Consider the following 22,897-nt stretch of genomic DNA (forward strand, 5'->3'; position numbering starts at 1 on the left):
AATGTTTATTGTGTAATAGATATGTATTCTGTGTCTGTTCTGTGTCATGTGTATCATGCCTTATATTATGTCTTTCACTCCACAAAATATGTTTCTAGTGGAAAATGAAGTACTTTGAATTGAAGGTTCTTGAGATTAAGTGAACCCAGTTAAATCTATTATTATTTTACATATCTAGTTAAGCAGAGAAGCTGAATAATGTAATGGGAGCTCCCTGGCTCCTCATCTTGGGACTGCTGCTACAAACCCCTTTACACCAGTTTACCAAATCATTCAGGGTGTACAATAAGGTCTTCAATTAGGGCTGAACGAGCAGTAAGAGTAGATAATATATCATTTCACTACAAATCCAGTCTTCTTGATGCTAAAACAGACCAAACAGCATATAATCAGTGTGTCCCACTATCCAGGTCACTGGTGAGTCATTTAACATGGCTGAATTTCTCTCCGTATCTAAACCAGCAGGTCTGGGTGAGAGTGGGAGAAAGGTTGAAAGACTGACCCTAAAACAGTAGCACATCCATGAAGACCAAATATTGGCTGTGAAAACATTTGGTCTGCATAATCTCAGTTTTAGCAGATTCACTGAAGACTCACTCTCTCTCTCTCTTTCCCTCCCTCCCTCTCCCTCTCTGTCTCTCTCTCTCTCCCTCCCTCCCTCTCTCTCTCTCTCTCTCTCTCTCCCTCCCTCTCTCTCTCTCTCTCTCTCTGTCCTCAGCCCAGCTCCGTCTGTAGTGTGACGCACAGAGGGAGACAGACAGCCTGACCAAACAGGCCCACTAACAAATCTATATTTAGTACTGCTCTAGTTGCCATGGAGAAAGAAAGGGGGGGGGGCGTGGGGGGGACTGGGAAAAATCAATGAATTCCCCAAAGAGCCCCTCCCATAGGCCGGCCATGTGTGGCGGACGGGGTGCGCTGGGGTAGTTACAGACTGCAGCTGGCCTTCGTTCTATTCCGAGAGATGAAACCAGGACATCCAAGGAGAGGGACGGCGGAAGGGTCCCTGCCTAAATACTCCAGTAAGTGGCGCGTTCCTCACCTGGACACACAGAGTGCTGCACCTGCGCCCCTGAGCCAGGGTGGGGTACAGAGGGATGACACGTGGGGGAAGGACTCCTCAGAGTCACCTTGCTGCTGTAGTATAAATCACACAGACGCTGCCGCAGTTCTGTTTGAGCTTTTTTTAGTCAGTAGTGGAAGCGTTGTCTCCTGCCCCAACACGAGCCTGGAACCACACGACTTCCTGTCCCAGACTCACAAGCTGTCACTGCACACCCACACCGCAGACGTGATGAGGGTCCTCTGGGCCCGTCCAGTCTCCTTGAGGACACAGATAGCAGCAGGGCAGTGTTGGCCGAGGTAAACACGCGCACATTGAACCTGTCCCCCCCCCCCGTCATCATGTACGGTTGTTGAATGAAATTGGTCATCTTCTTGTCAATCTAGTGGTCAGTAAGATCTACCAAAATGTCAAAGAGGTAGACATTATTGGATTCCTCTGGGCCTACAGAATCTAGCTACAGTATATCTGCTTTTGAAACAGTTTGGAGTTGATTAGTGTCGTCATAAGCATGTAGAATAACCGCCCATTGATCTCCATTCAATCTCTATGGTGGCCGGTTTGATACCCATATCTCATGTTCTGGGTGGAGGGGGGTTCTCTATGTGTTTCGTTTCTACTTGGAACCTGTGGCCCATGTCGAGCAAAGTTTACCCACAGAGTAAATAAGATTTGCATATTTGCTTATAAGATTACTATTAACATGTCAGACAGTGTGAGACTTGTCACACCTTTACTGAAAGCTTCAGTGTGATATGGCACATATGAATACTGTGCTTCAGTCACCTGTGCCTCATGTATCCCCACAACCATACTCTCTCTCTGATCTATACAACATGATGCAACTACCTAAATAAGAGCCTATGATCTATGTTGCGAATTATAATGACCTATGAGAATCCTGACATGTAGAACAAGCACCAAAAGAGCTACTAAACACCTCAAGCTCTGAGCTCTGTGGGTTTAGAAAGTAGACAGGCTCCTGAGAGGAACAGACCATACTGTAATTCTACTGAGACACCAAGCTTATAGTGGAGCAGCTTAGCTAAAAAATCAACAACAGTTGTGCATTTTGTGATAAAGGCATGGAATTTGGTACACTTCTAGTCAAAGGTACTGCATGTAAATAAAGGGATATTGAGCCATCATGATAACTCAAATAACTCAGAAAGATGTAAATGAATGAAACTAGGTATGCTGGTCATATCTTTCCTCATGGGGAACAAATATGTCTCAAGAACCCATAGTCTTTGCCATGATGGAAACCTATATAACGTTTCTTGTCAAAATTAATGATGGTTCAATCCATTTTTAGAGTACATTATAACAGCTATAACTGTACCAGATTTCATGCTTTTATCACAAAATGCACAATTGTTATGGTTATCTGCCCCACTAATAGTTTTTTATGTACAGTACAAAGCAAAATGTACTTGGCAATGGGAAAAATGACCTGTGGCAGGTGTCCCCAGGTGGTGGGCTCCAGCCTCTTCAACTAGGCTTGTGTCCCCTCTGACTCCACAGACTCCCCCCCCCGATGAGACTCCGTTGAGACACATGCACACAACTGACTGACTGTACCGTATAGGACGGACCGCACTCACACACCACTGACTGACTGACCGTATAGGACGGACCGCACTCACACACCACTGACTGACTGACCGTATAGGACGGACCGCACTCACACACCACTGACTGACTGACCGTATAGGACGGACCGCACTCACACACCACTGACTGACTGACCGTATAGGACGGACCGCACTCACACACCACTGACTGACTGACCGTATAGGACGGACCGCACTCGCATATCACGCCGCACACACCATATGCACACACTCACATACACACTACACTCTGCACACACACCATATACACACACTCACATACACACTACACTCTGCACACACACCATATACACACACTCACATACACATTACACTCTGCACACACACCATATACACACACTCACATACACATTACACTCTGCACACACACCATATACACACACTCACATACACACTACACTCTGCACACACACTCACATACACACTACACTCTGCACACTCACTGTATACACACTGACCGCACTACTTTTAGTTTTTTTCTTAGCTTATCCTTTTTTGCGCTAACATTTTGTACTCGCTCTTTGCACTGTCCTGTCTTTGCACTGTCCTGTCTCGTCCCTGCACCCTGTCCGATGTTCAAACGGATACGGATTCTGATTCTGATGCTCCAAGGTTTCTCATTTGCTACCAATCAAGACCTCCACACCATGAAATGGAAGATAAACCACCATCTCACAGACATCAGCTGCTCTCTTCAGACTAATAACAAGCTTGTATCAGGTTGTTAACTCTGTGAGGTGTGCTCTGTGAAGCTCAGTGCCATCCTAATAACACAGTACTGCTGTACTGGTATAACATAGTCCTGTCTTCTCCTGGTGATACTGTATAACATAGTCCTGTCTCTCCTGGTGATACTCTATAACATAGTCCTGTCTTCTCCTGGTGGTATAACATAGTACTGTCTCTCCTGGTGCTACTGTACTCTTTCTCCTGGTGGTATAATGTAGTACTCTTTCTCCTGGTGGTATAACACAGTACTCTTTCTCCTGGTGGTATAACATAGTACTCACTTCTACTCCATCCTCCTGTTGCCACAGCAACGCATTACTTCTCTACACATTTCACAAGCTGCACATGCTCCCATTAAAAACTGTCGGCAATCGAAAAACAAAACAATAACAACAGCAACAACCACAATACGCTTACAGTCCAGAATAGCGCCAGGCTGTTCAGGGCACAACACATTAACGCTGCAGCCATTAAGAAACTATAGCGATCGCCGCGCTGTCTCTCACCTCACAGTTGTGTCCGGTGAAGCCAGCGGTGCAGGCGCAGGCGTAACCCCAGACCTCGGGGCCGGGCCGCCGGGCGGAGCAGGAGCCCCCGTTGAGGCAGGGCCAGCCCTCGCAGGGGTCGGGCGGCGGCGTGGTGGGCTCGGCCGGGGCCGGGGTGTCCGGAGCCTGTTTGAAGGCAGAGGGCAGACCCCCGACGCCACCGGCGCCCAACAGGAGCAGCAGAAGGCCGACGGAGAAGCGCCGCAGGGGGGGGGGGGGACGCTGCTTCCGCGCCACACGGAGTCATCCTCTTTCCCTCGCTGTCGTCCCTCTCGGCTCTGTCGTCCCTGTCTGCTCTGTCTGCCTCTGCGCTGCTGTCTGGTGCTGCGCTCTACGCTCCGTCTGCACGAGCCGATGACTGTGAGTTTGGGGCTGAGAGAGAGAGAGAGTGAGAGAGAGAATCAGGCTGGTAAGATGCTCTACCCTGGATGTGTGTTTGTGTGTGTGTGAGAGAGAGAGAGAGAGAGAGAGAGTCAGGCTGGTAGGATGCTGTACCCTGGCTGTGTGTGTGTGTGTGTTTGTGAGAGAGAGAGAGAGAGAGAGAGAGAGAGAGAGAGGGAGCGAGAGAGAGAAAGAGAGAGAGGGAGCGAGAGAGAGGGAGAGAGAGAGGGAGAGAGAGAAAGAGAGGGAGAGAGAGAGAGAGGGAGAGAGAGAGAGGGAGAGAAAGAGAGAGGGAGAGAGAGAGGGAGAGACAGGCTGGTTGATGGAGGCTGAGGAGGGGGGGGGCAGCTCCTGTTCGCTTACAGCCTCTGATTCATATTGACGACACTCTCACTCTCTCTCTCTCTCTCTCTCACACACACACACACACACACACACACACACTGGCAGAACCCTGTGCAGACCTCATTTAGAATATCGTCATTCATAGCCTCTCCTTGGTGCCGGCGTCCGTTCTCTCCGGGCGATGGGGGGGGGGGGGGGGGGCAGACAGGGAGGAGAGGAAGAGGGGACAGGGTTCTCTGCATTACAGCTGATAACAGACAGCATTACCATGGGGGGCAGGTGGCCTGACGTCTAAACTCTCTCTCCACACAGCAGCCTGGCTCACACCTCCGGTCTAGTCTGTGTGCTGGATGAGGATGCTCTAGTCTGTGTGCTGGATGAGGATGCTCTAGTCTGTGTGCTGGATGAGGATGCTCTAGTCTGTGTGCTGGATGAGGATGCTCTAGTCTGTGTGCTGGATGAGGATGCTCTAGTCTGTGTGCTGGATGAGAATGCTCTTGTCTGTGTGCTGGATAAGGATGCTCGCTTCAAATGTATTCTGGCCCTTTCCTTTTGTAATGAAATGTTAAGCCCACATGAAAACAATACTATTAAAATCAAATAAGCTTTATTGGCATGAATGGTAATAAACCGTTGTTGCTAAAGCAGAATAATAATACACAATTATGTACATATACATACATATGACATACACATATACACATTCATTACATAAAATATGTTACATTTGTCAATGCAATCCAATGGAGTATTAACCGGAGAGATATTACTATGTTTACTTACTATCATTAGTTACTATTACTTACCATTGTATAAACACTACCCTCTACTTATAACTATTATCATTATTATTATTATTATTATTTTTGTTGTTGTTATTATTATTATACAGAGTTATACTATAGTATTTACTGTAGTTTTTTGTAAATTCTAGCATTTACTAGTATTTTTGTGCATGGCTAAAATGTCTCCACTTCCCAGTAAACTGTTTGAAATGGAGCACCAACAGAGATGGACTGCTGTTCAACTGGTTCCTGGTTGGCATCATAAAATAAACAATTCCATCCACCAGCAGAGTCCGGTGTGCTTTGGCACTTTCAATCATAGTCATATGAGGCCATTAACAAGTTAATGAGATTGAAAGGTCCCAACCAAATATACTCTTCCCTATATAATGTCCTTAAAAAAATCTCACAAGGCTGGTGTGATTCATGACTTTCATTTGTGTCAGTAGAATGTGTGCCCTGGTCTGAGAGCTACATGCTCACCATGTGTCAGTAGAATGTGTGCCCTGGTCTGAGAGTTACATGCTCACCATGTGGCTGACATGATCAATAAAGCTGTGTGGTCCTCTTTGGTTCTCTAACTCTCCAATCTCCATAATGAGCTCTCTCCCGGGCCAATAAAGCTGTCACCTAAACCTATGGACTCCACTGTGCAGCCACAGAATTCCATTATTGGCCCAGAGCTGTTTGACTTGCATGGATCCATGAATTAAGACACTACAGCATGGGTGCACACAATCCCCACTGAGCCCTTGATTAGTCATGCGGTCAGTCGGGGCGGCTCATAACTCAGGAGGTAGAGCGTCCGGCTGGGGATCGGAAGGTCCCCGGTTCAATCCCAGCTCTTGACTGTGTGCCTAAGTGTCCACCCAAATCGCTCATCTGTGGCACGGTACTTAACAGTGTCGCCTCACAGCTAGAAGGTCTCTGGGCCTTTCTGTGTGGAGTTTGCGTGTTCTCCCCGTGTTTCCTCCATAATGAACCCACTATGGCGAAGATGGACAGGAGTGCTCGGATTGGTTAATATTGATAATTGATTAGTATAACTTCAATAAATATTATTAAGCTTTGATCACGTCCGAGCGTCATCACATGATCTTTAGGTCACTTGATTGAGTCAAGACCTCTTCCTTCAGATACGAGTTGATTTAAAGTATTAAATACATATTCCTTAATATTTATGATAACCGTGGTATAATCCTAAATTATACCTAGTCATATAGCCATATTTCCATAGTTCTAACTCTTAGAATGCTACAGTTACATTCTGTTTTATTTGTTTATGGCTAATCATTATTTATGGATATTCATTATTTATGTCTAGTTTGGTTAAAGGGCAATGCTCGTTTTTGACAACCTGGACCTTATTTACGACATATTATAAGAAGTTTGACTCACCGAGATCACTTTGGTGTAGTTCGGAGGCCTGTAGAACAAATTTAAAATCCAGCGCGAGCCAGTATATCCATGTAATGACGGTGGTCGGGGCACCGAGAATGCAGTTTCTCAAAATCCATTTTCGGCCGCTAATCGGTTGTTTTCATCAATCAGATTGAATGAATCGACAGTTGAGATTCCTCAACGCGAGCCATTGTTGTGGTTTTCAAATACGGGGTCTCTAGCCTCTGTAATATGATCTTTACACGCCTTTCCCCACTTGCTCCAGCACGCATGCGCACAGGCCAGCGCGCAGACTGGCTATTCTCCGGCTCACATTCTCTGCGCTACGATCGTTGTTGGTGCCGAGAATATTGTCGTCGTCATTCATCAGCAACAATCCGATCGTAGTGCAGAGAATGTGAGCCAGTCTGCGCGCTGGCCTGTGCGCATGCGTGCTGGAGCAAGTGGGGAAAGGCGTGTAAAGATCATATTACAGAGGCTAGAGACCTCGTATTTGAAAACCACAACAATGCCTCGCGTTGAGGAATCTCAACTGTCGATTCATTCAATCTGATTGATGAAAACAACCGTTTAGCGGCCGAAAATGGATTTTGAGAAACTGCATTCTCGGTGCCCCGATCACCGTCATTACATGGATATACTGGCTCGCGCTGGATTTTAAATTTCTTCTACAGGCCTCCGAACTACACAAAAGTGATCTCGGTGAGTCAAACTTCTTATAATATGTCGTAAATAAGGTCCAGGTTGTCAAAAACGAGCATTGCCCTTTAAAGCTATAGTGTGGAACATTTGCTCTATGAGCCTGCAACGAGCTAGCAGTGATGGAAAATTCCATCTGCCAAGGCAAAATCACTCTTCAGTCTTAAAAATGCTTCAAACTCCTGATTTGTGTGTTTAGGTATACCCATACTGGCCAGTATTGCTGATTGAATCTCAGCTCATGCACACACTTTTAACCAGGTGTGGCCATGCCTCTATGGAAGGACGCACCCTCAGCCTTATTCAATCTCAGTGGATCATTGCAATGTAGATGTTTAAAAATGTTTATCATCTAACATACTGTAGCTTTAACATTTGAGAAAAAAGCTGTGTGCTGTTGGACCGAGCCACTGCTTTCGCGGCATTCACCATGCTGGCGAGGACGACAAAGATGCTTTCATTGTTGAGGTCGAAGAGGACATTCTGCTCACATTCTGTTTCTTTCTACAGATCAGCCTGGACAAGCTCCATAGAGATCCGTTTAGGCCTGAACAGCATTTGGTTGGGCCAATCAACGTCCTATGAGGAGGAACTACTATACAGGCAGCTACAGGGGTGGTTTAGGTGTGACGCCAGCATGACAGGACTGTTAGCTCGTGATAGATGGTAATGGACGCGCATCTTGGAGCGACGCATACTGATTCACCACGTAACAACCCGCCCCGCTCCGCTCGCTCACCACAACGGTGCTGCCACAGCCGGTTCACGATGGCGACATTTGCACAAGGATCGACTTGATGGATGCCTGCTTTCATGTCCCAATTGCGCAGAAGCACAGGGGTTTTCTCTGTTCTCGCCTTCCTGGGGGCTGCCTACAGTACGAATACACCAGGGTTCTGATTGGCCAAATGCGCGCTCCGCATGTGTTCTCCCGCTTGGTGTCGTGACGGCTCTATGGCCACTGAGTCGCAGAGGCGTCAGAATCCCTACACACCTCCATGATCTCTCCATCCCAGCTCCATCCAGGGAAATGGCGGCCACTCACGCCAGGCTTGACCGCTCACCTCTCAGGCTTGGGGTTCCGGTGACCTGTTAGCATTGACAGAGAATGCTCAGTGTCCCCCGCTGTGGCTCTCTCTCCATCCAGGAGCCATTCACGCGTAAGGCTGTGACAAGCCCGTACGGATTGATGGTTATCATCCTGGATACCTTCTCTCCTCTTCACCAGAGAGGAACGGCTGCATCGTCCATGTTCCGCTAGGGTGCTGCATGGACCGCACAGCATCGATCCGGTTGTCCCAACAACCGTTGTGCTATGAAGCCACTGCCCTTGGCCAGCCGCTCTCTACACAGAGCCCATCTCGTTGGCTGACTGCTTATGATGACTGCTTATGAGTCGGTGGGTCGGTCTGCACCCACCGCTCTTCGATTAGATGAAATTACAGGACCCAAGGGGGGGGGGGGTCTTTATTCAGCCACAGGTAACACACACATTGCACACAGTGAGCGGCGACAAGGCACACACACACATGCAATTTACTTGGGTCGCTGGTGGAAATCTTTCCCTGCATTTCTCCCATCCAAGCCGTCCTCCAGGAGCAGTGGGCAGCCATCGTTCATGGCGCCGGGGAGCAAGTCCAAGTGCTCAGTCCAAGTCACGGACAGGATTGGAGAGCATCTCATCTAGCCTGGTGTCGCCAGTCTGATCTTGCGAGCTCACATTAAGATGACAGAACAGAGGAGCACCATAGAGGCATTTTCGCTGATTGGTTGTAGGTCTATCCAATTGCGAAATAATTCAACTGTTAGCTAACGTTACGATCCCAACAAATGTCCGATTTCCTGTCAACTGCAGAGGTCACGTGATTTCACCGGTTTTGAGGTACTTTTTACATTACTGACTGACTAGCTAAATGCAGAAAAGCTGTGCAGCAGCAGGGTGGTTGGGTCGTGTGGACGATGCAGGTGAAACTGACGCTCTCTTTACCAACCACGGCTCCACCTCCTCCCGGAACGGACAAGGATGACATTGCACCAAGACAAAATGAGTCACTTCATAGGCCAACCATGGGCCTCAGTTTTCGGGTGCAGGGCAATGAGCAAAAGCGTAGTATCTAGTATAGAAAGCACCTAAAGATTTTACAAATTGTCAGTGATAGAATTTGTATTGCTTCATTTGTGTTTAAATTCATTATCACCCTAATGAGAATCAAGGTAAGATTTTTAGTTTTTTCCCCCCCCTATGTACCACAGGTTTTCAAATAATTGAGTTTATTTTGCAGTGGACAGTAGCCTACAATATACCAGAATTAGACATCTGCTAACGGTCCTTTCCTCATTTCAACTACTGTAATGGCATACTGTGGTACAAAAGAGCAGAGCTTCAACACACGGAACCCTATCCAACATTAAATCCAGTATGCTATAACTAGAATGATGACCTCAGCTGTCGACAACCAATAACGCACGTCTGCGTCTCTTGTACCACAGGACTCTCCAGTTAACACAGAACCAACAGAAGGCTTCGGCCTCAGTGCAGGAACAGACAGACGGCTTGAATAAAAGAGAACACTGGACATGAGTCAAACAGTTAACTTTATTTATGTTCAGGTAAAAACATGAACCTGATGCAGTAAATTATTGCAGATCTTAGAAACCAGCACATGAACGATTGAGCCAGAAGAGCATACAGTGGCGCCCTCCCCTGGCCACAGACTGCAGGTGCACACCACGGTTTGTTCCAAGCCAGCAGTGCAAAAAAAAAACTACAGCAAAAAAAAAAATAAAGACAAAATATAGAAAATTAAAAAAGGTAAAGCAGACATTCGCACCCCAAACTGGGTGTGACACTGCATATAAACTTTATTCCTTAAATGAACCTGAAATGCTATCTGGCCATGAAAAGATAAAATGAGACCAGCCAAATGTTGTGCTCAGCTACATTATGGGGACTGGTGTTGCCCAGAGCACACTATGCTGCCCGCAGTCCAACAGAGACACACTACTCTACCAAAGTAAGAGCAAAATAAAGTTTATTTATCCAACACACTGGATAGAACTCTTACATTTGAGCTGAAGCTCTTTTGTAGGCCAGAACACAATTTCAACTTGGGTTAAAAAAAAGAAAAAAAAAAGAAAAGAAAAGATGCTACTCTCATCACTACCCACATTCAACCAACTGCAACTCCCGCTTCCTTGTTTCCACAAATTTATAAGCAAAAACACACAAAGGAATAATAGCTAAACCAAAATGCAACACACAAACTGGGGCAATATAATACAGAAAAGAAAATGCGAACAGACAAAACTGAAGGAAGGAGACGTGAGAACAAAGAGCTATTCTATCAAATGTGTAGAATGAGCAAAGTCTGCAAATTTGTCTGTACAAATGATCTTTGGAGCTAAAGTGAACCTAGCTTGCTCAATGGACCCCCCCCTCCCCAACACACAGTGACATTATCCACCACTCTGGAGAGGAAACATCCCTTTTTTAAATATCACACAGCAATGCAATTTTAAATGTCAACCAGGTTTCCTGTCTTTTTTTCTTCTTTTTTTTTTTTTTAAACATTACTCAGCTACTGATATACGTTTTTCTCTGTTTTTTTTCTCTTTTTAAGTTCTGTGAGTAATGTAATGCCTTTCCGTTTGTAGAGGAGACGGGGGCAGCAAATATATATATCTGAAGTCTCATTTTCTGCAAGCTGCTTTCTACCGAGAAGGCTGTACACATTGCCTTGATGTAAGTGATTACAAAAACAAAACATGAGAAGGAAGTCATGATTTCATCGGTTGCTGTAGAAGGCATTTTAATGTGAGACGAGCGATCAGGACAGGTGGAATGACTGCTGGCCCTCGCGGGCCGCGATCAACAGTTTCTCGCGCATGATCTCGATGCTGGAGTAGTCGGGCAGCTTCAGGTAGTTCACGCAGGTCATGACCGACGGCAGGAAGTCATCCGGGTTCTCCGTTGACTCGAACGTCTTCCTCACGATGGTCAGAGGAGGATTCAGACTCCGGAAACCTGAGGGAAACGGGAGGCGCGGTCAACATCGAGGCCCTGATCCCGACAGGAACATGAGGACGTACGCGGCGGGATCTGAGGAGCCCTTACCTCCCACGGGCAGTCTGGGGCTTCCTGTGACGAACTGCAGAAAGAGTCTCTGCTGCTCTGCGTCAAAACTGCTGAGCACCTCGAACAGGAACCTCACAGCACGACTGGGGAGGGAAACACAAACACACAACCTTCAGGCCTCTAACAACATTCCAGACAAGACGAGCCCTCGCCTAGTTCACACGCACCAACGCCGCTCCACACTCAAATATCTGCCATGTTCTTTCTGAAAGAACCCAGCTCGCCAAAGCAGCTCCCTCTGGGTGGAAGAGAAGCGAAAGGATAACAGTAGGGTTGCCAACAACTCAGTTCTAAAAACTCATACTAACAACTCATGACACACGTCTGTTGTTGATCATTACTTTGAGTAGTTGCAATTTTGCAACCTACAGTCAGCTTAACTTCGATCCTTCGTCCTACCATGTGGCCAGAACGACTGGCGGTAAAATAATTATTACAACCGCAACCACGAGGGGCAGTACAGCATTGCTACAGGGGCAGTAAACTGCTACAGTGTAGTAGGCTACTAGGCTTCTCTGACAAGCTGGTTGCCGTTTCTTATAATGTAGGCTACATTTCTCAGTTTGACTGGTCTGAATTGGACACTGCTTTTTGGATTAGCTACAGCAGAGACGGTAGCCTACATAAAATTGGTTATTTGAGGGGCTATCATTTTACCAACTGATCGGACTTCATTCAGTCTTTAGATTCAAATGCAGAAACTCAGAAATCACTAATTTTCAACCCGTACTTTCAACGATGCAGTCAGAGTAACGGAATTAAATATACAACAATTTGTTCTATTCAAGGCACATGGCTGCCCAAGTGGCACAATCGTTAGTGCAGCAGACTTGTAACATGAAGCTTGCGGGTTCAACTCCCCGTCCTATTGTTTGAGGGTAGTACCTTTAGAATTCTATTAAATTGTTAAGGAAAGACATTATTTTCTGTTATGTATTATTTAATTACTTTTAAGTAACAATGTAACAACAACAATGGTACAGTAGCCTATCCCTCAAGGTCTGCAGCTTTATAAAATAGTTGGTGATGTCTTAGAAAATGCTCATCTTCTTAATACAGTATACTATAGCTATATACTATAACTATTCCTAAACTCATGGTTGTGTCCTAGACTATCCCAGATCTCATAGGCTATTGTATCTTTGCTTTAGAAATCCTAACTATTCAATTCCATCTCAAACGGTCGGTCTGCATTTGAATTGATAGTTTCTCTATCCTACTGGGCTGGAATATTTGGGGCAGATTGCCAGGTCAACACTTAAAATGGGTCTGGTGATACTGTAGGTGTAATGAATTTTTAAGCAAGTAGCCGAGAGAAACAGCAGTAGCCTGGTTAGTTTGCTCAAGCTGCAGTGGACGGAGGGAGGTGGAGCGGTTCATTTGAATATGAATGAACAGGTATCAGGGGGAGGGGTGTTGCAATAGTCCAGGTTCGTTGCTGGAGAGTGGTGAGCTAGTGTAGCAAGCTGAGCCATGGAAAAAATCTAGCAATAAGATGAGTAATATGGACAAACATATCAGTTGACCAGTCATCAAAACGAAATAACATTAAACAGGTAATGCTAGCTTACCGTTTCCAAATAAATGTCAAGCTTGTTTGATTTAACTGCCTATATGGGCAACCTACCAGTCGCAATTGACAGTCAAGTGGTTGCATTTCTTCTGAGCCAGTGAGTCTTAGCAAATTATTATTTAATATTTCAAAAGTCAAAAAATCAATCCCATCAGGAAAATATAGGCCCTATTTTTTCTAAATGAAACAGCTGTTGTACAAGTCATTCAGCCATTTTTTAAGCGATTATCCCAGTAGAACGAGAGAAACAGCAGTAGCCTAGTTAGTTTGTTCCAGCTGCAGTGGGCGGGGGGAGGCTACCAATGCATGATACTTATTTGATTCAAGGCATCCCCAGCCTCGTTTCTACACTTCCTTAGAAGTGACAGCAAAAAAAGTTACACGGTTGTGCTAGGTAAAACAACTCTCCAGGGGAGGGAGTTCCCGTGCCCCCGGACTTGGCTGACCGTGCTCTTCAGGAGGCCATGAAGACAATGTCTCATCCAAGTAAAGACATACTGCCCGGTTGCGCTTTAAGAGTCCCAATACTTAAAGGAGTAGTAAAGGGAAAATGCATGTTTTGCCCTGTTTTAAGGTTATTTATCATCATAATGTTGACAAAACTAGCACTTTTGAGAAAGTCTGATAATTGCTCTACCACCGTTTTGGTCATACAATGGATGTGGGTGGGCACCTTGAAAAATCATTCAAAAACATGTTAAACTCTCGATTTCAAAGACAAGAAGCTCACCGATGGGGTAATTGGTGTCCGTTGGTGTTCTGACATAAAATTCGCCGCAAAGTATGAATCCTGTAGGGTTTTATTGATCATTTTATGAAATCCATTGACTTGTATTTAAGCGACCGTTGTAGATCAATCCACAGAGGGGATTCAGGAAGCGGAACTACTTACGGTAGCTATTGTTATTGTTTATGTTGCTAGGCTACCTAGTTTGCGGAAGTTTACACACGTATGTGCTGTGACTAAATAGTTCTATGCTAAATATTTAAAAAAGCCTTTCCAGATGAACTAGAATCTATGGCGAATTATGTCAGAACGCCAACTAACACCTTGGTGAGTTTCTTGTCTTTGAAATTGAGAGTTTAACATGTTTTTTGAATGATTTTTCAAGGGGCCCACCCACATCCATTGTATGACCAAAACGGTCGTAGAGTAATTATCAGACTTTCTCAAAAGTGCTAGTTTTGTCAACGTTTTGATCTGAACCATTGTATATGATCATAAGTAACCTTAAAACAGGGCTAAACATGCATTTTCCCTTTACTACTCCTTTAAAGCCCCTGGAAAGCCATAATAGCCTTCTATGTAATTTAGGGTCTTATGTACTTAATAGTAAGCATCAAAAAGTATTAGAAATTAGTTTTAATCTAAATTCTAAATATTTATGTTTTTGAACATTCTTGATAGTGTGGTTGAATTGGCCGTGGTTATGCTTGGATATCATTATATAATTATATCCGCAAACCACTTAAAAGAATCCTCGTCAGTTGTCCCACCACAACACTGTTGGGCTTGTTGCTTGGCAATTGGCTAGCTAACTACAGCTAGCCTCGTGGTTCAGGACTGAGGGACTGTTCTGGGGCTGAGGGCAACACTCTAGCCTAGGGATGAGGGCCTGGTCTGGGGCCAGTGTTACAGCAGACCATACGTTAGTCAACCAGTTGGCTCAATGTTTAATCTTTCATTCATTCATAGCAGTGTTAGGTAATGTCGATTTTTGTGACATGCATGCAGATGAGGAGTATTCACTTCCATCATGGCAAGGGAAAAAGACGTAGGTGTGCGTTCGATGGTGTTAGTAACCTGACACGCCAGACGGTTTTGCTTTACATAACCATATGGGAACTCTCCATTGGAAACTCTTTGGAAAAGGGCAGACACTTTCAAAACTACTTGGCAGGTGATTGAATGAACCATCTGAAAAGGTCTATTAGGTGCCAACTTCAATCGCTCCTTGTCATAAGCCCGCCCAGCGTAGCCATTTGTATTTAAAATTCTCAGAACCAGCACTGATTGGTGAGATCATTTTCAGATTGGGCTCAAAATGTTCTCTATGGAGAGTATCCAGGCTGATTTAAGCCTCATCTTGCCCAAAAGGACCTCGAGAGGGTCATTCACGCTCTGATCACCTCTCGCCTAGACTACTGTAATGCCTTATACATCGGCATCGAACAATCTGCTTTACACCGCTTACAGTTAGTCCAAAATGATCAAAATAGTGAAAAAATTATCCAAGTCCAGTATGAAAGATTTTACTTATCTACACTATCTATAAACTATATCTACGTGGCTATCATCAGTCAAGAGGGATGGTGAATGAGATCCTTTGTGAAAACCGTGTCTTTGTAAACTGCTGTTTGGTTTCACTAGAAGTGCTGCATCTGAAATGAGCCCAACTTCTTTATGGCAACTTCCCTAAGGAACTGTGAGAAAGTAGTAATTGGCTCATTAATTAGGCCAGGGGTGAGACTTGTCAGTTGATGCATGCCTGGCTCTAGGAGTAACGTATTGGACCTGTAAGAGCTGGAGTCCCACCTGTCATGTGTGTAGCCATGGTCGGGTCGACAGCACTCCATCAGGGTCTTCACGTCCCAGGTCTCTGATTTGCTGCCACACAGCAGCTGATCCAGCTGAAGAGATGGAGATCGGGCAGCAGTCAATGGACGCACACAGATACAGACAGACACCCACCCACACACGATGGTCAGGGAACACCATGCTGGGAAAGCGTTTGTGGAATAGCACTCACCTCTTCTGGGTAGAAATACTGCAAGTGATGCAGGGGGAAGACTGACTCAAACCCTTCCCTGAACGACTCAAACTGCCTGGAGACCCCTTCGTTGAGCGTCCAGTACACCACCAGCTGGAGGCAAAAACAAATGTTCAATAACTAGAAAAAGTACATTTTCTGAAGAAAAACCGTGTGCTTGGATTTGTATGTTGGAGACGTTTAAGGAAGTTATTGGAATAGTAACTAGGATGTGTGTTTGTTTGACTTACAATAATCACAGTTGGAAAAAAAGAAAGCTAGATTGGTGAATTGAGAGAGGCGAAGTGATATTGATGTCATGAGCGTACTAAGCACTAGTAGTGTAGTGGTCATATCTAAATAGATTTAGTGGGTTAGTCAAGGCCTGGATGGGTGGAGTTGTCATGACTAAATGTGTCCGCTTTTCTGGGGAAAGAAGTCCCGATTGTATTATAACATTTTGTGATCTTTTTGTTGTGGGGTCAGTAAACATATCGTTTCTAATTCATTTGAATGTAACTCCCAAGTAGCTAACGTTTGTGTACCAGATTGCTCAGTTCTATAGATGTATTTTTCATTCACATGAACTAGAAATGTTGATATTATAATATAATATCAAGGTTTCTAGCTCATTAAAATATATTTTATACAACGGTTAGTTCTGGTTCTTGATTCTGATTGGCTGGAAGCCATGTTAAAATACTTTGTAACACACACCTGGGACCGCATATCATTCCATTTTCAGTAATAATGCGCCTCCCATTTGATCCAATGCATTGTAGTTGTTGTTGTTGCTTGGCAACCATTTTGTTAGGGGAACTATTTTGCTCAGCAGAATTGAGGGAATGATGCTTCGTTTGGAATAAATGTTAATATTTTACATTGCTGTGTGTTTATTTTACACTAATAGCTGTAGTAACCATTGTATAAAAGCAATAAACCACTCGAGGCCGTGTGTTAGTGATTTTATAACAGCTAGGGGGCGTTGTTAGGCACGACGCGAAGCAGAGTCTTGTGGTTTATTGCTTAAATCAACACGGCCTCTCGTGGTTTATTGCTTAAATCAACATTTCTAGTTCATGTGAATGAAAAATACAGCTAGTACATATGTTTACTAACCTCAGACAAGTTAGCTAGCTATATTTTTCAGCTAGCAACAAAAAAAAAATGGTCACAAGACAATCAAAAGTCTTACCCTGGACACATTTTGGCATGACAGAGCCATTAGAAAGAGGGTGAGTAAATGACACACAGCTGTGTGTGTGTGTGTGTGTGTGTGTGTGTGTGTGTGTGTGTGTGTGTGTGTGTGTGTGTGTGTGTGTGCGCACTCACCCTGAGGTACTCCTCCAGGTTGTAGATGGTGACGGGGACGTCCTTGCCTCCTTTCTTGAGCTCGATGTTGGGGAACCCTGGCAGGGTGAAGTCCAGGCCCAGGTCCTCCACCGAGCAGCCGTTCATGTTGAGGCTCTCCAGGGCCTGCTGCAGGGTCTCCCTGGTCTGGGGGGTGAACAACACAACCACCTTCTAGGAAACACTACTAAAAAGGTGCCCATGAACTTAATTGTGTGTGTAGGGTTCCTGTGATGACAGAGCGGTGACTGCTGAAGGACCTTCTGACCGGTAGAACCTGCCTGCATCCTTATTATTCAACACAAAGGAAGCACCCACGTCTGGGCAATTTTAAAACCATTTAAGCCATTAGCACTACAGTAGTGAGCCCTTGGGGGTAGTAATCTTCCCTGCGGGATCTCAACGCACCATCTGCGGCATTCCGCACCACCGCTCGCACGCCCATAGAGGGAGAAGTAGGACTACTCATTGACCCATACTGCGCTCGGCTAAACTAGCTGGTGCTCCGTCTTCAAAGCTACTTCCAGGGGTTACGAATGAGGTCTGATGCTGCGTTCCATTTGTTTCGGAGCTCGGGATTTGGTGCCCGGGACGGCGTCGCATCCAAGTTGAATGTTTTCCAGAAACAAAACGCAAAAACACCACTTTCACCCAAAATCACCCAATCTTTGTAGTTCTAAAAGCAAGTTAGCTATTCTTAGCCATTGTTAGCAATACCAGCTGATAACAACAAACTATGCTATTTTGCGCATATGACTTGGACATCACGTCTTGACCCGACATCATATAGATAGAAAGCGTTGATAGATATGTCCGTAATAAAAAATGCATTTGAGAACAAGGTAATAACAATAAAACGTTATTTGTATAGCACCTTTCATACAGATAAATGCAGCTCAAAGTGCTTTACAAGAGAATTTACATGCCGTGCTTCACATAAAAATAGACATAAGGTACTCATCAAATGTTGTGATGTGTATCTGTACTGTGCATGACCTTCATAGAATGTGTGAAATTTAATGATGCAATGATCAGACTCGTCTTCATTCATAGACTATAGGAGAAATACACTGTGAGCCAAGCCTGCTAAATCTGCTGGTGGTGGTGCATCACTGAAATGAAATAACACCCGTCTGAAATCCCACAAGATTTCCCACAGGATTTCCCTGTGAAATGCTGCAGCACTGACAAGTCTAGAAGCTCCCCACTGTATTTACCCTTTACTCAGTCAGTGCCAAGCTTCCATTTGCAGCTATGACTTTTCTTTTTGACATGACCTTTTACTCTTAAAGTGGGGCCCACACATGACCTGAGAGCATCTGGACTGATCCTCATCTGGATGTGTTCATGCTACAGACTCAACTCAGCTCAAACCTTGATACTAAGGGGTACTTGGGGATTCAGAATGTCACTTCTCTACCATTTATGGGTCAAAGACGTGACGCTTGTTTTTTTGTGTCCCTTTGGTTAAGTTTACATTTTTTAGGTAAAAATTTGAAAATAAACATAAAGATTACTTGCATACATTCTTTTCTGACAACCTGCCCTAAAAAGTTGTGGTTTTAATTCATTGAGAGAATTGAGTAAAAATGGCAAAAATGTCTAAGTGGTGTAACCATAAAAACTGAGTACAGAAAAATTCAAATTGCTCAAAAGAGCTGAAAGTAAAAAAATAAAATAAATAGTTTGGCATAATCTTACATAAGAACTATTTTAAAGTTAATAAAAGACGTGGAACTATATTGTTCTGGATATTATAAATAATCTTGGGAATCATGTCAGTCAGGTCAGTGTCTAGATGGTGTAACCACCATATAAGGAGTTTATTTTTTCTTTACAATAAGACAATTTTGGTGGGAAATGTATCACAGAGAAGGACCCCCCTCTGCTCTTCATGGTTGCATGTCAAGGTTCGTAACTCTCTTAGAAATATTGAGATAATTAATAATAATATAATGATTAGGTTTACATGTAAAATGGTGTAACCAGTGGAAAATGGTATAAAATTGATTATTGATCTTTATCATAAAAACAAGTATTTACTTTAAAAAGTATGTTTGAAAGTAGTTAGGTCAACTAGCTAGCTTTCATGGGTGTCCATGTAAATGCCTGACAAATTTGATTTTTAAAGTAAATGTCAAATGGTGTAACCAGTTACACCATTTGACTCAAATATGATTCCTATTAAGGAGACTTAAGTCTTTCTGTTTGATGTTATTTTAGGCAAGGACCAATATTGGAGGTACTGGGAGGCGTTACGTGGGGGTTGGCGTGGCGGCGGGCGCAGACGTGGCTGCTGAGCTCACCTGGGAGCGGTCCTGCTCCAGCCTCTTCTTCTGGCGGATGATGTCCTCCAGGTGCTGGATGGACTTGGCCACGCCGGGGTCGATGTTCACCAGGTCGTGGGAGCTGATGGACGCCTCGTGCCTCAGCATCCACTTGTAGAAGGGCAGCCCGAGGGGCAGGTCCAGCTAGAGGCAGGGGGAGAGGCTCATTAAGGTGGCAGAAGAGAGAAAAATAGCTGCCGCGGGTTGGAAAATATGGCGCCCAGGTCGAGAGCACAAACAGTAGGACGCCATGGAACCCAAGTCATACCAGTCTGAAATCCATAATGGCTTTGGCCATCAGTTTGCCCAGGAAGCGGAACTTCATCTTGATTTTGGCGATGTGCGCCGGTTTGGTTGTTCTTCCGAAAGGAACAGCAAACAGCCCTTTGGAGCTGAACATGTACTTGGTCCCTTCCTGGCTTCCTGTGGACGGACAGACAGACGTTTAGAGACAGACAAGGATAGATTTAGAGGGGAGAAGTTGGAAGTAGTGGTGTCGCCATATACCAGTTTTGCGATAACCGTGGTATTAAAAAAATGAAAATACTAATATGTAAATAATTGTGCCATGATATCATGTGAAGGAAATTCAAAGAGGAATATTACCTCTGAAAACCCTGAAATGGGCACCATTGATTTTTAATGTACACAAAATAAAGATGCATTTTAAGTGATCACATTCTTTTTTTAATTATGGCTATGGATATTAATAATATAGGTAGCTTGATATTTTTGGGCCTGATAATCGTATTGTGAAAATATATAGTGCCACCCTGGTACCTTTAGGGTTGGCCAGGGTGACCTCATCACCCCTCCAGAGCCCGAGGTCGGCCCGCTGGAGCTCCTGGGAGACCAGGGCATAGAACTCCAGGGTCGGGCCCAGACCAGTGCCCACCTGAGGAGAGGAGAGGGGGGCAGAGAGAGAGAAAATCAATCTGTTATCAACACTGTACTCTAGGTGCCGAGGTAATATCTGCAGTGGTTCAACAGTATTTCGTAGGTTCTGGTCTCATCAGTATTTCCTGTTCCAGGTTCTGGTCTCAACAGTATTTCCTGTTCCAGGTTCTGGTCTCAACAGTATTTCCTGTTCCAGGTTGTGTCCGTGTACCTCGTTCTCGTACTGGATCTCCAGCATGGCCCTGGAGCTGCCCAGGTCCTGCATCACAGACTCCGCCTGCTTCAGCAGCTCCTCGCGGTTTATCGTTCGCTGTGGGCAGAAAGACAATGGGTACAGAGAATTATTGGGATGCTAATAACAATAATAAAATAAATAATTTAATATATAATAAAGCCAGTAAAAGCACTTGATCATTGCAGATACTGGTCTGCTAATAAATCAATCCCTCAGTTAGGATACGGCCATGTTTAATCTCATTCCAGAGGTATTTCGGAACAATGTACAGGTCTGCCCGTCGTCGTCACCTTTTTCCTGTCGAGGCGCGGAGCCACCCGGCTGTCCTGGGAGTCGGACTGGTTGATCTCTGGGTTGGTGTCCAGCAGGCGCTGCATGGCCCGGTCGCGGTCGAAGGCCGTCACATAGAACAGCATCTGCCGGGTGTCGAACGGGAAGAAGAAGGGGCTGGGAGTGGAGGGGAGAGATAGAAATACAAGTGACTAAGAAATACAAGTGACTAAGAACACTGGTTATAAAGTGACTAATAGCATTGGTTATAAAGTGACTAATAGCACTGGTTATAAAGTGACTAATAGCACTGGTTATGAAGTGTGATCTTAACAGCCACCAGTCAAGCAGGGCTGTACCTAGTCAGGGTTAGGTCACAGAACTATGGGCAGAGGGGCATAACCAGCGCATCAGCCTACCTTTCAAGTCCAGCTGCATTCAAACATTATTTCACCGGGAGCGTATAGTCGGGACCAAATGAAAAACTAATTAGGTGAAACTTAATTTGGACCTGAATGACCCCGGTAGGCTACGTTGTGTCACACAAAAGTATCATTGCCTTCAAACAAACTCGGAGGCGGATAATCACTTCTTTCCCATCTAAACGGAATGTTTACTTTCAAAAAACTCCCAGATGGGACAGTTAATAAGAGCATGGTCGTTTGCATACCATCAAAGCAGTTTTAGCCCAACTTATCATCTCAATGCTAAACATGTTAATAGCCGTCAGCAAAGGCCTGAACTATACTCCTCAAAAATAGTTTTGAAACGTTATTTCAGTCGATTATTTATCCCCTTTAATAATACCACTTGGTATTGTATTTATATCGTTGGAAAGCCTGATTAGTCACCATTACAACGAGGTACAACTTGTAAGGATCGTGCATTCGTGGAATGAGCAACACAGCTAAACATGTGGGTATTATTAAAGGGAAGAAATAATCGACCAAAATAACGTTTCTGAACTATTTTTGAGGAGTATATTTTACAAGGATATATCCATGAGATTTGGATTTCGGACGGAGCAGGTGTCAACATACAAGTTGATGCTAGGTGTTGGCAATGTGGAAGGCACAAACGCCTCACAGACTCCAGATTGAAATTCATCAGGACAAAATCGTGGAGTCTAACTGCATATGTAAAGCAGGGTGAGTAAGTTAGTGGCATCCATTGTTAGAAAATAAGCCTGTGAGAATGATCTGTTAACTACTAGCTACGTGCTAATTAGCTACTGTACATCAAGCACCTAATGTCTTCGTAGCTTTTAGTGTCAGCGTTGCTGTAAACTGATGTGTGGAGGGAGGTGTGGAGTATCGTACAGCTTGTTTTCTTATAACATTATGGTACAGAAGGCGGGTTTTCTGTATGTTTTAAGAACCATTTTCTTCAAACTAATGACTAGTCTATGAACACAACACAGGACAAGCTTTGTTTGTGGGACACAAAACAATCTTATTGGTTATTATTCTCAGCGTGATTGACAGGTCAAAAAGGTCTATTGAAATATCTTAATTTGGGGGCTGTTGCCAGCAAAAAATGGATATAGGATCAATTTGTGATTAATCGCGATTAATTAATTACAGATCATGTAATTAGATTTTTTTTTTTTTTCCGTTTGACAGCCCTAACAAAAACCTCTTTGAAGTGAGAGTTTACGTGGAAGAAAGTCCCAAGTAAATCGCCCCTTGTGTGCTGGATATGCTACTGACAGCTCGCTAGAGTGCAGGACTCATGAGAGCTTCTGGGTACTCAGAAAGCCTACCTACTCAGCCTAGCCT

The 22,897-nt window shown here is 44.5% G+C and overlaps 2 protein-coding genes across 6 annotated transcripts in view; both read right to left on the reverse strand.

Moving 5' to 3' along the window:
- dner (delta/notch-like EGF repeat containing) overlaps positions 1 to 6,078 on the reverse strand; it is a gene marked incomplete at both ends in the record, with an annotated part of 63,434 nt that extends 57,356 nt beyond the window's left edge. The window contains 2 exons of the mRNA XM_084460347.1: positions 3,933 to 4,193; positions 6,013 to 6,078. Of these exons, the coding sequence (XP_084316473.1) occupies positions 3,933 to 4,193; positions 6,013 to 6,078 (327 nt within the window). The remainder of the gene's footprint in view (positions 1 to 3,932; positions 4,194 to 6,012) is intronic.
- Positions 6,079 to 10,248: 4,170 nt separating this feature from the next.
- Positions 10,249 to 22,897, reverse strand: part of trip12 (thyroid hormone receptor interactor 12) — a 54,032-nt gene continuing 41,383 nt past the window's right edge. For 2 of the 5 annotated variants that reach the window (XM_084443870.1, XM_084443871.1), the window contains exons 32-41: positions 21,140 to 21,296; positions 20,826 to 20,924; positions 20,498 to 20,612; positions 19,986 to 20,140; positions 19,697 to 19,861; positions 17,373 to 17,537; positions 16,041 to 16,154; positions 15,827 to 15,921; positions 11,697 to 11,800; positions 10,249 to 11,606 (exon numbers count right to left, since the gene is read on the reverse strand). In XM_084443870.1, coding sequence (XP_084299996.1) covers positions 11,410 to 11,606; positions 11,697 to 11,800; positions 15,827 to 15,921; positions 16,041 to 16,154; positions 17,373 to 17,537; positions 19,697 to 19,861; positions 19,986 to 20,140; positions 20,498 to 20,612; positions 20,826 to 20,924; positions 21,140 to 21,296 — 1,366 coding nt within the window. In that variant the 3' untranslated portion in view covers positions 10,249 to 11,409. The remainder of the gene's footprint in view (positions 11,607 to 11,696; positions 11,801 to 15,826; positions 15,922 to 16,040; positions 16,155 to 17,372; positions 17,538 to 19,696; positions 19,862 to 19,985; positions 20,141 to 20,497; positions 20,613 to 20,825; positions 20,925 to 21,139; positions 21,297 to 22,897) is intronic. The other 3 variants (XM_084443874.1, XM_084443873.1, XM_084443872.1) reach the window with 2 other exon arrangements.

Source organism: Borostomias antarcticus, assembly GCF_949987555.1.
Source record: "Borostomias antarcticus genome assembly, chromosome: 1".
Taxonomy (NCBI): Eukaryota; Metazoa; Chordata; class Actinopteri; order Stomiiformes; family Stomiidae; genus Borostomias; species Borostomias antarcticus.